Source organism: Tympanuchus pallidicinctus, unplaced genomic scaffold, assembly GCF_026119805.1.
Source record: "Tympanuchus pallidicinctus isolate F22 unplaced genomic scaffold, pur_lepc_1.0 scaffold4, whole genome shotgun sequence".
Classification (NCBI taxonomy): Eukaryota; Metazoa; Chordata; class Aves; order Galliformes; family Phasianidae; genus Tympanuchus; species Tympanuchus pallidicinctus.
In genome coordinates, this window is record NW_026294758.1 from 24,051,204 (window position 1) to 24,068,496 (window position 17,293).

Consider the following 17,293-nt stretch of genomic DNA (forward strand, 5'->3'; position numbering starts at 1 on the left):
CAGGCAGCCTCAAACTCCAGGATGTCTCCTTCTAATATCAAAGCTAACAAATAATTCCCATTTTATCTTTTAACCAAGATACAAACAAAAAAAATTCTAAAATAGTTAAAGGAAAATTTTAGAACATCAGGACATTTTACCATAGTCACTGAGTGCAGACGGCATACTTTTAGAAACTGATTTTCTTTTTTTCTCAAAGATAACACTGAAATAGAAGATTTCCACATAGATACAAGTGTAAACAGAGAAGAAAAATAATCAAAACGAAACTGCAATACTAGAAAAGGAATGAAAAGGAAAAGCGTAGAATAAAAAAGAGACACTCAGCTTTCCTTCCTTCACATTTAACTGCATTTTTGTACCTGTACACCAGAAATAGAAAACTTGGTTGCATTTTGTATTACTTACATCAAAGTTGAACAAGACCTAAGCCATTCTGTTTAGAGCAAACTGGGAGAAATCTCTTAATATGGATTAATCCCTTTCATATCCTCTAACACTATTAGCACAAAAAATAAATGAATGAAATGCTTACTTAATTCAACCTTCTAAGACTCTGAATTAGTTTGATTCATTATCCAAACTTCTTCATAGCATGATTTCAATCAACAATTTTTCCATAGGTTTGTTTCACACGGCATAGAAAATTACTAATATTATTGATTACATTTAAAGGCTTAAATTTTGGATAGGAGAAGAAAAGTCTGTTTTTAAGACATACACAAAAAATACTTTAAATGTTTTTAAATTACAATGAGTAATTTATAAGAGTACCTCATGAAAGCTTCATGGAACTCAATCGTACACAATTAAATAATATTTGACTTTGAAAGGAGACAACTTCTTTGGCAACAAAACTGAATGGAGCTTTCCAAAGTAAATCAGGTGATAGGTGCTTTATATATAAAAATATAAATATAAATATATATATAAAAAAAAGAATCTTGTTAATTATAAAGCCAGGTTGCAAACTGAACACCAGTGGTTTCAGAACAGTTCTCACAGAATATTTTCATAAATAAATGTATCTTCAGGATATGCTGTTCACAGATCATAGAATCATAACATCACAGAATAGCTCTGAGTCGTAAGGGACCCAAAAGCATCATCAAGTCCAACTGCTGGCACTTCACAGGATAACCCAAAAATCAAAACATATTTCTAAGAGAGTTGCACAAATACTTCAGTAGGCTTGATGCAATGACCACTTCCCTGGGGAGCCTACTCTAGAGCCTGACCAAATTCTCAGTCAAGAACCTTTTCCTAATATCCCACATGGACTTACCTGACTTAGCTTCTTGCCACACCCTCTTTCAGAACCACTGTGCTCATGTAAACTACAAACAACCCTTGATACAACAGTAAGAGTAACCACAGTTAAGATCAAAGGAGACTTCCTAAATTTTAGAACATTAAGAGGGAAGACAAATAAGATTATTCTTTATGGAAGACAGTTTACAGATGCAAGTGATCAAATTATTGAGTTGAACCTCAGAACTCAGAACCTTCTCTGATCAATATATACTTGGGAAAGCAATGTACAGTATATCATCCTCTCTGCCCAAACCCTAAACGGATCCAGATCTCACGTCATAGCAATTTAAATCAATTACTGTCAGGGATCATATGTAGCATGTTATGGTATACAAACAAGATTGTTTTAATGTATGTAGAAGGATATACAGCCTGTATCCTTATATTAATTAAATAAGATTAACTGATTGAAAAAATCAATAAATTGAGCTGGAGAAAATGATTATCAGTCCTACGTAACTCCTTCTAAAACATATTTTAAGAAATAAAATGTCTGGTACATGGGTACACATACCTTATGTGGTTAAAATCTGATGACTAATATGTGCACTGGTCTATGAATTGAATATGTAATTAATTAATGAACTGTATAGATATAATCATGGCTTTTCACTGTGTCAAGTATTTAAAAACAGTTATCTTCACTGAATGAGACACAAGTTAATTTACTAGAGAAAGAGTAATAGTAAGAGCTTTTATCAAAACCTTTTGAAGGTTTACAAACTGAAGCTACTGTTGCAATATTACTTAAAAAGGAGAAGTAGGAGTCACAGACTCAAAATCGTATTCAAATGGAGAAATCTTAGCCAAAAAGGGAAGCAAAATTTCAGGTTATCAAGAAAACCAGAGTAAGATATAATAAATCAATGTCTGACTACTTCCTAACATTAAGAAACACAAACTGGCCTCATTTTTTGAAGATGATCTTTCCTAATAATTTGTTACAGATTTGCTGCTGTATGCTTTATTGCTAGTACCAACTGTTTAAATTATATTTTTTTTAGCATAAGCACAATTTTAAAAATATCTCTACATAAATAACATAAAGAATGGCTTAGTTGATTCAAATATCTGGAATACATAAAAAACCATTTCATTTTAAAGTAAGTATTAAAAAAGCTTCACTAGGGAACCTGGTTCTAGGAAATAGGAAATATATTTCACAAAACAGTTTGCTTAAAAAAGTGATTATATGAATATTTCAGATTTCCTGGCTTGCCATGTACTGTATCAGTATTTTAAAAGGCTCACTGCTTCCCAAGATCAGTTTTGAGATATTCTGTATTTTCTAAACAGAAATTTTCCTTAATTTCTTAAATCTTAAAAAAAATGCTCACCTTGAAACTTGAGATTCTGTGTCACTTCAAGATCAAATGTTTTCTGTAATTTGCCAAAGAATGAATAAATATTTATTGCCCTCCTATTTCAGTACCAATATGGTGTATATTTTTTAAATTGTGTCTCCTATTGTACTTCTAAGAAAATCAGACTTTTCACCCTTAAGAAATGAAAATGAATTGATATTATGCTGCAAAGTAAGATGATCCAATTAATTGTCAACACTCCTATTGCTATGGAGTGCAACTTCACAGATTTTAAAATACTATAAGCCAATACCTCTGTACACTTGAGTCAAAATGTATTAGCATCGTAGAGCAAAATATATAATAGAGGTAATTAAAAATTATGTTACTCCATCCAAGTAGTAGAAATATTCATGCAGGTGCTTATCTCTCTTCTTGCCTCCCTGACATGTGGGTTTCAATTCTCACATTCATAAAATGTGCAGCTGCTCAAGTTGCCCCCATGTTCTGTACCTCTATGAACACTGCAACACCTTTGACTTCATCTCTTGTCTCATTCCATTCCATCAAACTACTGGGATTTTTTTCAGAACGTGCTTCTAGGACTTCTGTAACGTCAATGTCTGCTCCCTATTTGATCTAGTCATAGTACATTACCAGTGCTTTTCCTGCTTTTACATGGATTCCAGACTGACATCCTACCCTATTAATATGATTTTCTTATAGTTTGATTTCTGGTATTTTTTTCCACTTATCTTGTTACCATTCTCCTTTCAACAAGCAGATGCAAAATCTTTTACGACAGTTTTAATTCTAATACATCTTTAGTCCTGCTTTTATTTCCACTAAAAATGAGTAAAACAAAACTTTCTTGCTTTCTTTTGCAATTTATTATACCCTTTGTAGTAACATAGAACTGTTCCTTGATGATTAGTATGTCAGCATAGTAATACATTTCCTATGAGACACAGAAATTCATGCATCATTAGTAATTAGCTACATAGTCTCTCTTGTTTTAAAAAACTTTTCAAAAATACAGCGGACTTTTTCAGTTAAAAGACTAAACAAGGAGGGCTATTCTGTTCAAACATTACTTTGCAAACATTTCTTTACACTAAACATATTTATCAAGACTAAGAACAAGACTCATTGAAGAAATGGCTGGCTAGTGACAAAACAGTCTAATTTCACACGTAGGTATTTTTTCTATCTTAAATATGTACAGCTGAATACTGAACATTATTTTCTCATTTTGAAAACTTAATTGCATTCACTGCATATGCAATGAAAAGCATTTCAAAATTATTTCAAAATAACACAGAGTATCTATCAGTATTACTGCATACAAAAAGGGTAACTGATTATCAATGCTCTGTTTCTGACAGTTGCCAACTCATGCAAATTTAATATGAATGTATGTCATATTTCATCTAAATATCTTCCAAATAAAAACAAGCACTGAAAGAAAACTACTTTAGTGTTACATTCCTGGAGAAAATGAAATCATGAAAAATATTTTTAAAAGCTCACAGCTCCTTGGGTTGCTTCAGTTTTTCAACATTCTGGATTTATAAAATGACAAATAACACACCTTCCTGTTAAATTCAGAAAGGGTCATTAGATCACTCATTTTTTTCTTCAAGTCTAGTTAGCTAAAACTGGACATGTAGATTTTCTGCTGGTAAAAGAATTTTTCAGCCAGCAGAGACTTGAGTTTAAAAATGTCATGCTCGCATTTGTCCCCTGGCTGAGTCTCACAGCCCTTCTATTGCCCTGACATAAGCATGTTTTGCACACCATGGTATACTGCTGTGATGTTTCATTCATATTTCATGACCTTTTAATCTGGAACTTACACAATTTATATAACTGAAGGATCCCTATGGAAAGTGATGCACACTATAAGACAACTTCAAATTACTAATTCAATTACTAATTACAAATTCAAATTAATAACTAGTTTGCTATTTCCTTTTGTTTTAACACAGAACAAACAGGCCCTATATAACAGAATCACAGAATTGTAGGGGTTGGAAGGGACCTCCAGAGATCACTGAGTCCAACCCCCTGCCAAAGCAGGTTCCCTACAGCAGGTCGCACAGGTAGGCATCCAGGCAGGTCTTGAACATCTCCAGAGAAGGAGACTCCACCACCTCCCTGGGCAGCCTGTTCCAGTGCTCCGTCACCTCACTGTAAAGAAGTTCTTGTGCACATTTGTGCAGAACTTCCTATGCTGCAGTTTCCGGCCGTTTGCCCTTGTCCTGTCTCCACTCACCACTGAAAACAGTCTGGCCTCGCCATTCTGCCCCCCACACGTCAGATATTTATAAGCCTGGATCAGATCTCCTTTCAGTCTTCTTTTCTCAAGGCTGAACAGACCCAGTTCACTCAGCCTTTCCTTATAGGAGAGATGCTCCAGGCCCTTCACCATCTTTGTGGCCCTCCGCTGGACTCTTTCCAAGAGATCCCTGTCTTTTTGTACTGGGGAGCCCAGAACTGGACTTTTTTCTAAACACATACTATATAACATTACAATTCTTTACGTATATGCATTGAGAAGTCCCTTTAAGATAATTTATAATACCTCAGGGAAGTTGAGATTAAGTATAAAAAATAATACTAACTAGGTACAAAAAATAGACTAGAGATGAAGTACTATAATCTGTAGAAAAGGACATTTTCACAGAATGGATATGCTTACATGAGAAATACCAAAAAACTATGGTGGTATTGTGGCATGTTACAGGACCACTTACTGAGGTCAAGAGGTAAATTCAGCAGCTAAGCACCAACTTGACACTGCTGAGATTTCAACATAAGTCAAGAACAAACACAGCAAGTATCTTACACAAGAAAGAGCACAACTGAGTGTATCTCAAGTGTAACATGTAACAAGAATTAAACATGTCTCTGAATGATTGTAATAATATTAAAATCTTAATAAAACTCTCAGTGCTATTTTATGATAACTGCTTCTGAAAAAGTTGATTTATTTATTAACTGCTCTATGATTACAGCATCAATTTCTAATTTACCCTGTATGCTTTTTTAATTTTTCGCTGTTAAAGACAACTGCAAATGCCAGTACTATCAAAAGACACACAGAATTATCCTGCATGTCAAATGAGTAACATGCTAGAGTGCTTCATTTTCAAAAACGGATATTCTTTGAAAATGCTCAGAGGCTAATTTAATTCAATACAGGTTTCATAGATTTTTTCAACTCCATCTAAAAATTTGCTCATAAGTTTCTCTTTAAACTTTCTAGCATACCAAAACAAAAACCTGCTATTTCCTAATACAGATTACTAAAACATAGTTACTTAGAAAGCCCTGAGTGATTTTTATAGCTTTATCTGAAAAATAAAAAGCTCGTCTTCCAACACCACTGTGGCAGTGAGGTTGAAACTAGATTGTCATTAAAGCCCCTTCTATCCTAACTAATCCATTCTATGATTCTGTGAAACTTTCAACTCTCTAAATGCATTGACTTACTACTTTAAATTAAAATAAAATGCAAGAAAAAAAGAAGGAATTGCAAGAAGCAGTTAATCCTTATTTAAGAAAGAAAAGCCTTGTTTTTTCAAGAATTCTAAGTGGTTAGTAATTAAAAGTATGCTCTACGATTATGAAATTGCCATCAAGAGTCCATTCAGAGAGATTTATTCTGTGTTACTCTATTAATGTTCAGATTGATTAAGCTTTAAACACTTAGAACAGAACACTGGAAAATGGAGCAGTCTAATGTGCTGCAACTGAGTTACTCTGTGTATGAGTTTCAACAGAGCTTTTTGGTCTGAAAAGTTAGGTCTCATCTCATAGGAGAGATGCCATTTAGTCAAATGCAGTAAAACAAAGGGTAAGGTAAGCAGGATTGTATCTTAAGAGTTTTGCTGGATGCAAGAAACTTAATCAATTTTCAAGACTTCAGTATATATCTAGAAGAGGAGGGAAGTTGAGGCTTATGATAGCAGAAGTCTGGATTTGATGACATACCACATGTATTGTAGTCTACTTTCTTCTGCTTTCCCAATGAAATGCACTGAGCCTGCACTAATTCTTTTGATGTTTTATGACATGCTGGGCAGAAAAATCTGGGAGCACGTAGGGAGGAACTGTTCTTTTTGGTTCAGATTTTTTTTCTCCAAATTCACTTGGAACTGATGTCTACTTAGGTTCTGCTTTGTTGTACCTTTGGACATGCAACTCTCGCCAGTAAGAGGTTTATTCTGAAGACTATAGAATTTAAAGTTCTCTGATCATTTAAAAAATACTCCACATCAAAGATATGTGTATACTGAACACAGTGTATTACCAAATGGAATCATATGGTAGGAAGGGAGCTTTTACACTTCCATATTTCAAGCTAGTCCAAACTACTGTAATTAGAATGTCATAGCAGTGTCACAGGAAAATGCATTTTTCAAAAGCCGTATATGAGCACTGCAGTTACTTAGTCATTGGCATCTACCAGATATAGATCTGAGTGACAGTATTCTTAATAGAAACAGAAGTTCATGAGATTGGGTGAGATCTCTATAGAAACCAAGAGAGGAAACAAACTTCCTCTTGCTTCTTACCATCATTTAAAGTACATTCTATGAAAACATGGTGGCATCATCTCTTCTTTCCTCTCCCTTTCCCTTCCTCCAGAGAAGTACTATGAGGAGTCTGGTAATGACTCCAGTCACAGGACAGAACCCAACTGCACAAGGTGTTAGAGAAACAGAAGGATTATCCTTCCTAAAAGGCTCATGTGCAGCATAGAGATACTTCAACTAGCTTTAAATTTGCAGTATCAAGCAACATCAAGTAGCCACAGTAATTCATCAATAGAGGCATACAGCTGAACATGAGATAATCCATCCTGCTTCTCGGCAAACTTTTATCACTTCTCTGAATAATTAGATTAAAGGTAGCTATGCAGGACTACACAGAATGATTTTCTGGATATGACAAGAGAAAAAAAGATAGATAAAAGTGAGGAAGCATAGGAAAGTGGACTTCCAAAACTTATTTTTGCACTGCTGCTGCTCATGTTCTGCAGATTTTTCCTGATGTTTGTTCAATCTATTCAGCAGTGATATCCTAGCTAATTCCCTATTTCTTTGTATCTCTTAACGCATTGGGCTACACTAAATATTTATACATTATGACAAATGTTGAAGGAAAAGTTTAAGTATTAAAGATATACAGCTTTCAAACACACACAAAAGTAAATAAATATATCTGGCATTTTGTTTATTTGGATGAAAGGCATATTCTTTCACCTCATCTTATTTTGTAGTCTTTATTATATACACGTTTGTCTGATAATATATATTTTTTAAAAAGTATACTCTCTTCTTTTATACTGTAAAATACAGAATAATGCTTCAAAGTAGTAGGATTTAACTAACCTCTCTTTAGAAGACCAAAAATATCAAAACATTGCATTTTTTCTCCTCTGAGACCGAAGAAATGTGGAAAACCTGTTTTTATAAAGCAAATGAAAACTTCTATTTATTATTCCTGAGACCCCTTATTACTTGGGAATTTCAACCAGAGCTAAGACTATGAGCAAATGGTATCAATGTTAAAGGAAGTTTGCTTATGCAAAACTATACAGGTGTATCAACGAGATATGTATTTATAAAAAAAAAACAACAAAGACTCATTCTGCTGTGTTAATAGTGTCGAAACAATCAACTGAGGTCACTGTGTTTAAGGCAAAAGCTATTTCCAAAATGATTCATATTTCTGACGTATTAGGTAAAACAGAACATGAATTTATACATGGTGAGGAAATTGCTGATCCTCCCTTGAAAAGAGCATATTATTCTGAAGTGAATGCCATAAAAGGTTTATGCTAACTAAATCTGGAAACACAACTTTTCTGTTTTCCTTTTGGTTGCTCTCAGTGTTACTAGGACATTCCACTAGCTAACATAAATATTTCAAAAGATCAAGTGTGTTCGCAGCATTTTAAGAAGTATGGATACTGTACACCTGTGGATTTTTGACAAGGGACATGAGAAGATATTATATGAAGACGCAGATAACAAACTGCACCAGATAATATAAAGATTCAGGTCGTACTGATTAAGGACATTCCAAATTGATGCCAACAGAGGACATGCATCATTTTACAATAACAGCATCTCTCTTCTCTCCCTTCTGTGTAGGAACAGGAGACAAGGACTGCACGCATGAGCAGCAGGGAATGTAAAACAACAAAACAGAGAGTGCTACAGCCAAATAAGCATGGGAAGCTCCAGAGCACTTTGGTCTAATTGATTCTGTTGACAAAACAATTGCCTTGTGATCCTCCACCCAGAAGGAAACTTATGGGGTCTGTGACAATTAACAGTGCTGAAATCAGAATACGGCAGTTGTCAACGGTGGTCCTGCACTGACAAATAGGTACTACATGAGAATCTAGCTTACTGTTCCAAAGAAATATGAGGATAGCCAATGAAGGAGGAAATTCAAGGCATTCTGGATTGACAACCTAAAATAAGCTAGGCCCAAAACCCCCCTGGCCAAGCAGACATTTCCAAACACTATGAAAAATAGCACGATATTAGGTTAGCAAAGCTAAAACCCAGACAGAAATAATTCAAGCCAAGGGAAACAAGAAGAAATTCTACAAGTGTAACTATGGTAAAAAAGAAGGAAGAGGTAGGGAAGAGGTAGGCCCTCTCTGTAAGGAAACTGGAGGCATGGTCATGAGGGGCGCTGAGAAAGCTGAGGCACTCAAAGACTTCCTTGCCTCAGTCTTCACTGGTAGGAGCTCCAGCCTCACCACCCAAGTTGCAGAAAACAATGGGAAGAACTTGGAGAAAGTACATCTGCCTGCTGTGAGTGAAGATTAGGTTTGAGACCATCTAGAGCACCAGAAGGTGCACGAGCCCGTGGGACCTGATGAGGTCCATCCACAGGTTCTATGGGAACGGGCAGATAAAGTTGCCAAGCTGCTGTGCGTCATATTTGAACGGTCATGGCAGTTTGGTGAAGTTCTCACTGACTGAAAAAGGGGAAACGTATCCCCGTTTTCAAGAAGAGAGAAGAAGAAGATCCAGGGAACTACAGGCCAGTCAGTCTCACCTCTGTGCCTGGCAAGATCACGGAGCAGATCCTCCTGCAGGCCCTAGTAAGGCACGTGGAAAATAAAGATGAGGTGATAGGTGGTAACCAGCATGGCTTCACGAAAGGCAAGCCATGCCTGACAAGCTTGGTGGCCTTTTATGACAGAGTTACAGCGTCAGTGGATAAAGGAAGAGCAACCGATGTCATCTATCAGGACTTGTGCAAAGCATTCTGGTTGCAAAGCATTCAGTTGAAGAAAAATGGATTAGATGGATGGACCACTTGCTGGGTGAGGAATTGAACAGGGAAAATGGTTTTAAACTGAAAGAGGGTGGATATAAGGAAGAAATTCTTTTCAGTGAGGATGGTGAGATACTGAAATAGTTTGCCCAGTAGGGTTTTGAATGCCCCATCCCTGAAGGTATTCAAGGCCAGGTTGGATGGGGCTTTGAGTGTCCTGGTCTATTGATAGTTGTCCCTGTCTATACTGAGGGGTTTAAACTAGATAATCTTAAAGGTCTCTTCCAACCAAACCACTCTATAATTCTATGTTATTAATAAACTGCAACACCTTTTGTAAAATTTAATAAATTTTCAAACTAAATCTTGGTCTTCTGTCCACTTTTCAAAGTTATCAAATACAAAGTGTTAATGCATTTTGTGTTTGATCATCAAGATAGTCACAACTTTTTTCCAGATAAGAATGTGAAATCTCACAGACACTGTAAAACACACTTTCTACCAATAACGAAAAAACCCTCAATTTTCTGAAATGCCTTAAAAAAAAACAACCAGGAAGATTAGTTTCTCATATTTTTTTAAAGAATAATATATGATACAATGAAGGTTTAGACACCTTTTTATTTTTTGTTCTGGCCTATAGAGTTCTTGCTTCATGTTAACTTTAAGACATTATATCTTCATATAAATCACTCTTCTATTCTATTATCTATTCTATGAGACAATGAAAAAGTACTAACTGAAGAGTGCCTAAGCTCTCTACTTTGAGAAGAACAAGACAGGAAACAGAGAAATGTATGTGCTATATAAATATGCAAAAACTTTGCCTACACAATAGAATAATAGCACTTACTTAAGTGGATACTCACATACAGTTTGAAAACTATGAGTCTTGGTGTTTAATGAAAAAATACAAAAGACCATATTTTTCTCGTTAGAGAAAGAGAATTCATTCAAAGAGAATGACTACAATGCAACATTACATCCATCTCCAATATTTACATCTGTCCTGCAATGCTCCTTTCTGATGAATTTCACTTCTTGTTTGTACAAAATGCTACAAAGAACACTTTGTGTGACTCACATACATTCACAGTTATGCTAATATTTCACACAGAATATCCATATATTTTTTTATTTCATAGTCAAGAGTTTGTATTTCGGTATAGCTTTTTGTGTTTCCATTTTTTTTTCCTCTCTGTTGGTTTGTTGTTTTGGGGGATTTTTTCCAAGCTCTGGACAGCTGGGAATTGTAGAGCTTTAACACATATTTTAATCTGTTCACCTTAGCTGAAAACTTTACAACTCCAGGGACAACTTTGGTGATACATGGCGATTCTACTCACTCCAAGGTTCAAATAAAGAAGTATTTGTCATAGAAAATCCTTTGAACACATTCGGTTAATCTAATTTAGATAAACTACAAGTAATCCAGATTTGATCTTCAACTTAAATAAGCATAAGTTGCTAAAGACTTTCCTACTCAGATCATTTATCTCAGATGCAAAGAGGATTTTTTTTTCCACTTATAGGACAAAAAGAACTGATCTATGTGCATCAAGTACTCACAAAAATTCACCTAAGAGCAAGATACAAGTTTGTGAAATAACACTATGCATTTTTAATCAATAGCTGACACAAGAAACACTCAATTCCTTACTTAGAAAAATTTTTAACTGGTGTCCATCTTACAGACATACTTGCATAGACTTGGGATGATTAAAAAAAATGAGGGATGGCAAGCAAGAAAATAGTTAATAGTCCATTACTGTTATCCATAAAATTCTAATCTTATCGAAACAATTTAGGTTCTGAATACTTGTATTTATACACAAAACAGATAATTTTCTATCAGCCAAATGAAATTCTAGGATAAAAACGTGCCATGGCATGCTTCATCTAGTGTTTTTAACCAGTACTAAGCCTGAATTGCCTTTTCCACCATACATTTATACTGAAAATATGTCTTCCCAAAAGGTGCTGATTACGTTGTGAGAAGACCTCAGTGCATCTAGTACTAGTTTTAATTGTAGATACCAGATGCTTTGCAAAATAGTACTTTTTTTGTGTTTCTGAACAGTTACATAGTTCATAAACACTGTATTATCCAAGTGCATTACTACAGAAGATTAAAATCTACCTACTCTCAGCAAAGATAAATCTATTCCATTTAAAAGCATATATACTGCATACATATACACAATCTCCTTTCAATTGTGACTGTCAATTAAGAATACTACAATTTCTTCTTAAATTGAGTTTGAAAAGAAAAAATATACAAGGAGTTTGTTAAAAAATGAGATAGAAATACTGTACTTTAACACTATTTAGAGGGATATACAACAAATAATTGTGTACTTAACTATTTGCATATATCTAACAAACTATAACTTAGTATTTTAGACATCTTCATTTTACCTAGTTACAGCTACCCACCAAAAATGCTGTTGACATAGTATAGCTTCACATACGTATTTACCTAATGCTCACTTTATGACATGGTCTATACACACAGTCTCTTACATGTATTTACTTACCAACAGTATCACATGGTTCGTCTTTATGTACACAGAAATCCTTCCTAGAATTGAGGGTGGAAAAAAGAAAAATGTTAAGTAAGCCAAGTTGTCATCCTTTAATGACTGTGTGACCTATTTACAAATACTTCATATGGCTCAATGAATAAACACAGAACACTGTTATCCCAACAAAGAGCGTGGTGAAGCAAAGGCCAGGATTACCCATAACACTTGTATTCACTATACTCTCAGAAGAGATTTAAGAGTAGTCAGGTGACAAAATATCTACTATCTATTTAATTTGCATTATATGTAATTCCTGCTTTTTTTTTTTTTTAACCCATTTCTATTTCTTGAAATACAGCAAGTTTAAAGTTAGTCTTCAGAAATTTGCACATGAAATGAAAATATATGTGACGTGTAACATCAGATCCAAAACCAGCATTTTAATCCAGGATTAAAATGAGAGTAAGAAAGCTTTTGTGGCTTATCTAGTTATCAAGACTAAAAGAGAATTTGGTACAAGGGCATGCTGGCAAAGCATTACTGCTAGAGCAGCCTTTCTAGTAGTGCAAGATTTAAAAAAAAAAACATGAGGAAAAGACTTTCATCAATACCATTTTTAGTCCATCTGCAGATCTACAAATAAGACCACATAATTGCATCAAGTAGAATAAATATCTTAGCCCTGCTTTAAACAATATTTGCTTGCAATTCATTTTAAATTCACCCATATTTTACCCGTTCTCTCAGAGAAGTAACAAAGTTATTTAAAAAAAAAGTTATGCAGGAACATAGAGAAAAAAACAATGCACTACATACAACATCTAATAAAAGTACTATCTACCTATCTGAAATTTATTCTGATTCTGACATGTATAAAGAATATTCTCCCCTCTTACTCTCAATTTCTGCATAGGCCATTATGGGTTGGAAATACTCCTTTTTTATATTCTGTCTATGAAGCTAGATATATAAATACAAATAGATACAGGTAAAGATATACACATAAGCACACATCAAACATACTTGCATCTACTGCCGGCAGCAGTATTTATAAATGGAAACTAACTGATACCTGAAATGCACTCTGGAAAGATGTACCTAGTACAGAAATTTCCGGTTTCAATATTACTTATTAAGTATCTTTGCATGAATAATCATACTCATTTTTTATATCTAGGAAGTATTTCATGTGCGCATTCTGATCATCGTTAAGTATCTGTAATACATTTCTTAATAGCTATTGTTGTTAAAGGCTTAAGAATAAAAATTTAAGTTGGAATCCAGTGAAGCTAGCCATCGATATGAATCAGACTGTACCTCACTTTTCAACGTCACATTTTATTTTTTTATTGAACAGGACCAGTAATTAAGGATCTTTCTCTTTCAAAAATGTCTTATGCGTATATTTATTTTCCAGTAACTCCCAGGAATTGTTTGGGGCTTGAGACACAAGAGTAGATTGGTGATAATTACCATTTTTACAAATGCAACTACTCAAAGAGATTTTACTTTGTTTTCCACAGATTGCTGTCACACAGTGATTTAGGTTCAAAAGCAACCTCAGGAGACTGGTAAATTTTTGACACTTGTTAAAGGCCACACAGTTAGAGACATGAGATTATAGCTTTTCATTCTCTCGTCACCACTGACAAAAAATTACTGGCTAGAAAAGCAAAGCAGCAGTGCTAGAAAGAAATTATGATAGAATCAAATCTTTATACTAAGTGATAATAAAGAAGACATAGGAATCCATTTAGATGAGCATTGGAAAAGAGACTGAAGTGATGCTGAAGAAACTATAATCAGACACAGAGAGTTCTTTTACGTTATCAAACCAGCTACAAATTGCTTTAATGCAGTGGGCTTTAACAGTTTCCTTTGTTCTGTGCTATGTGACACAAGGGACTTAGTGTGCTGTTAAACATGACAGAATTATTAGAAATATGGCACTTCTGATGAAGCAAGAGGACACATGCAGAAACAATCTAAGGCCATAGATTATCTTTCATGCATAGTCATTCAACTACTATAAATAGTAACTGATGTAATGAAGAAAAAAAAAAAAATGAAAGGCATACCTGAAATTTAAAAGATCATTTGGCATTTTAAAACTACCAATACCCAAGAGGTTTCTGCTTATGTAATAACTCTGTTCTGGGATACTTAATGAGGTGCTTTTGTTTTGTTTTTCTTTCTTGCCTGAATCCATGATTAAGCTATGCATCCAGAGTTCCATTATGGGACTTTGGGAAAACAGTTCTGCTGCGATTTGGTAAGAGGAAGGCAAAATAAACCATTCTTAGTTCCTTATTTACATTGAAAGAATCTAATGCCTACTTTAATTTCCAAGAATATTCATTCAGGAAACCTCAGTAAAAGTTTAAAGCTCTAGCTAGGTCTACAACTGACTTGTAAAGAAATTATTCTTTAATTCATACAAGATAACTTACAAATTCCATCAAATTATAACTACATTTCCATGTGTTCATATACATAGCTTATACAGAATCACACATAGAATCATACACCTCTCTATCTGTATGTACATGTAATTGACATATGGAAACTACACAAAAGAGGACACTGACTCTTAGCTATTGTCATGGTTTAACGATTTTTGTTATCGGTATTCCACATCATAACATCATGTAATGCACTGGGGGTTTGGCTGTTGATGCTCAAGTTCTAGGTGCCTGTCTGGAGGAGAAGGAGAACTACATTCCCCAGGGGGCTTTGCGGTCAGCAAGGAGATATAACTGCTGGCAAGGCCATCTGATGCTCTCTTCTTTGCATGCACTTCTTTGGCTGCTCTTCTCCATCTGCTTTTCTTCATCGGCTCATCTGGACTGCATTTCTCACCTCAGCATTGTGGTGAGGCCTATCCACCTTTCGGACACACTCCCTCTCTCATTATATTTTGATTTATTAGCTTCAATTCCTTTATATCGCATTAGCTTGCATTCTGACACTATATTTATTAAATTAGTTTATTTCAGCTCAGATTGTTGCTGCTGCTTTCAATTATTTTGGGGTTCCCTTTTTCCCTTTTCTGGAGGCACGGATTCCCTCCGCCCCACTAGGCACGGAACCGGGTTGAACCAGCCTGCAAACCGTTGACAGCTATAGATGAAGTGGTATGAATAGAGAAATAAAGCATAATACAAAGCCTTCAGGAAAGCCACTGATATCATTTGCCTCTCTTCTTTTCCTTCTTAGCAAAGTAGGGTTGATAGTAGCATTATCATTAATGCATACATAGAAGTTCGCGGGGCAAAAGTTAGTGACCAGTATATTTATAGAATATCATAGAATCATAGAATCACCAAGGTTGGAAAAGACCTAAAAGATCATCCAGTCCAACCGTTCACCTATTCCCAATAGCTCCCACTGAACCATGTCCCTCAATACAACATCCAGCCTTTCCTTGAACACCCCCAGGGTCGGTGACTCCACCACCTCCCTGGGCAGTCCGTTCCAGTGCCTGACCACCCTTTCTGAAACGTAATACTTCACCATGTCAAGCCTGAATCTCCCCTGCCGTAGCTTGAAGCCATTCCCCCTGGTCCTATCACTAATGACACGAGAGAAGAGGCCGACCCCCAGCTCACTACAGCCTCCCTTCAGGAAGTTATAGAGAGCAATGAGGTCTCCCCTGAGCCTCCTCTTCTCCAGGCTGAACATTCCCAGCTCCTTCAGCCTCTCCTCATATGGCCTGTGTTCCAGACCCCTCACCAGCTTTGTTGCCCTCCTTTGAACACGTTCCAGGGCCTCAATGTCTTTCTTGCAGTGAGGGGCCCAAAACTGGACACAGTACTCGAGGTGCGGCCTCACCAGTGCTGAATACAGGGGAACAATCACCTCTCTGCTCCTGCTTGCAACACTGTTTCTGATGCAAGCCAGGATGCCATTGGCCTTCTTGGCCACCTGAGCACACTGTCAGCTCATATTCAGCCGAGCATCAATGAATACCCCCAGGTCCATTTCCTCTACACAGTCCTCCAGCCACACCGCCCCAAGCCTGTAGCGTCGCCTGGGGTTGTTGTAGCCGAAGTGCAGGACCCGGCATTTGGCCTTGTTGAAACTCATCCCAGCTCTCCAGCCTGTCCAGGTCCCTCTGTAGGGCCTCGCTACCCCCAGGCAGATCCACACTTCCAGCCAATTTGGTGTCATCTGCGAATTTACTGAGGGTGCACTCGATGCCCTCATTGAGTATATACTGGTATATATAGAAAGCAAAAAATTGGTTAAAATACACAGAAATTCCCTTCTAAACAGTATCCAGTGCAAAACTTCCATTACTCTAATGCACACCTGGCATGCACATATAAAGAAAAACAAGTCCTTATACAAGTGAGAAAAAACATGAGCTTTCATGAAAATAATAACTGATTTCTAAGTTTGACTGAGTTGACCAACATGTGAAAGAATTCTAAGAAAGAATGGGTAAATACTAATATATTGTTTCAAGAAATTACATTTAGTTAGTGAATTCTCATTGAACTACATGTTTATAAATTATAGATTATAAAGAAGCAAAGACTAACTATCCACTTTCCAAATATAAAGTATCTCATTATATATCGTTTTTAAAAATAAATGTTTATGTGTAGATGGGATGTAATGGAAGGTGTAAAGAACAGCAGAGGAAGAATAAAGAAGAAAACAGACAATTTCCATGAACAGTTTGCAACAGTGCATCATTTTCTATAAACTTAACACATATTTTAGGCATGCTAGTAGAAAGACCTACTATGAATCTAAACTTGCTTGCAGTTTCATTTCATATATTAGATGTGAGAAAAGCAGAAACAGAAGAGATCAGACCGTGGATTTTAGCACTCT

General features: G+C 35.7%; 1 protein-coding gene across 1 annotated transcript in view; it reads right to left on the reverse strand.

The window, feature by feature from the left end:
- Positions 1-17,293, reverse strand: part of ADAMTS19 (ADAM metallopeptidase with thrombospondin type 1 motif 19) — a 158,228-nt gene that overhangs the window by 89,851 nt on the left and 51,084 nt on the right. The window contains exon 7 of the mRNA XM_052700979.1: positions 12,464-12,507. Within this exon, the coding sequence (XP_052556939.1) occupies positions 12,464-12,507 (44 nt within the window). The remainder of the gene's footprint in view (positions 1-12,463; positions 12,508-17,293) is intronic.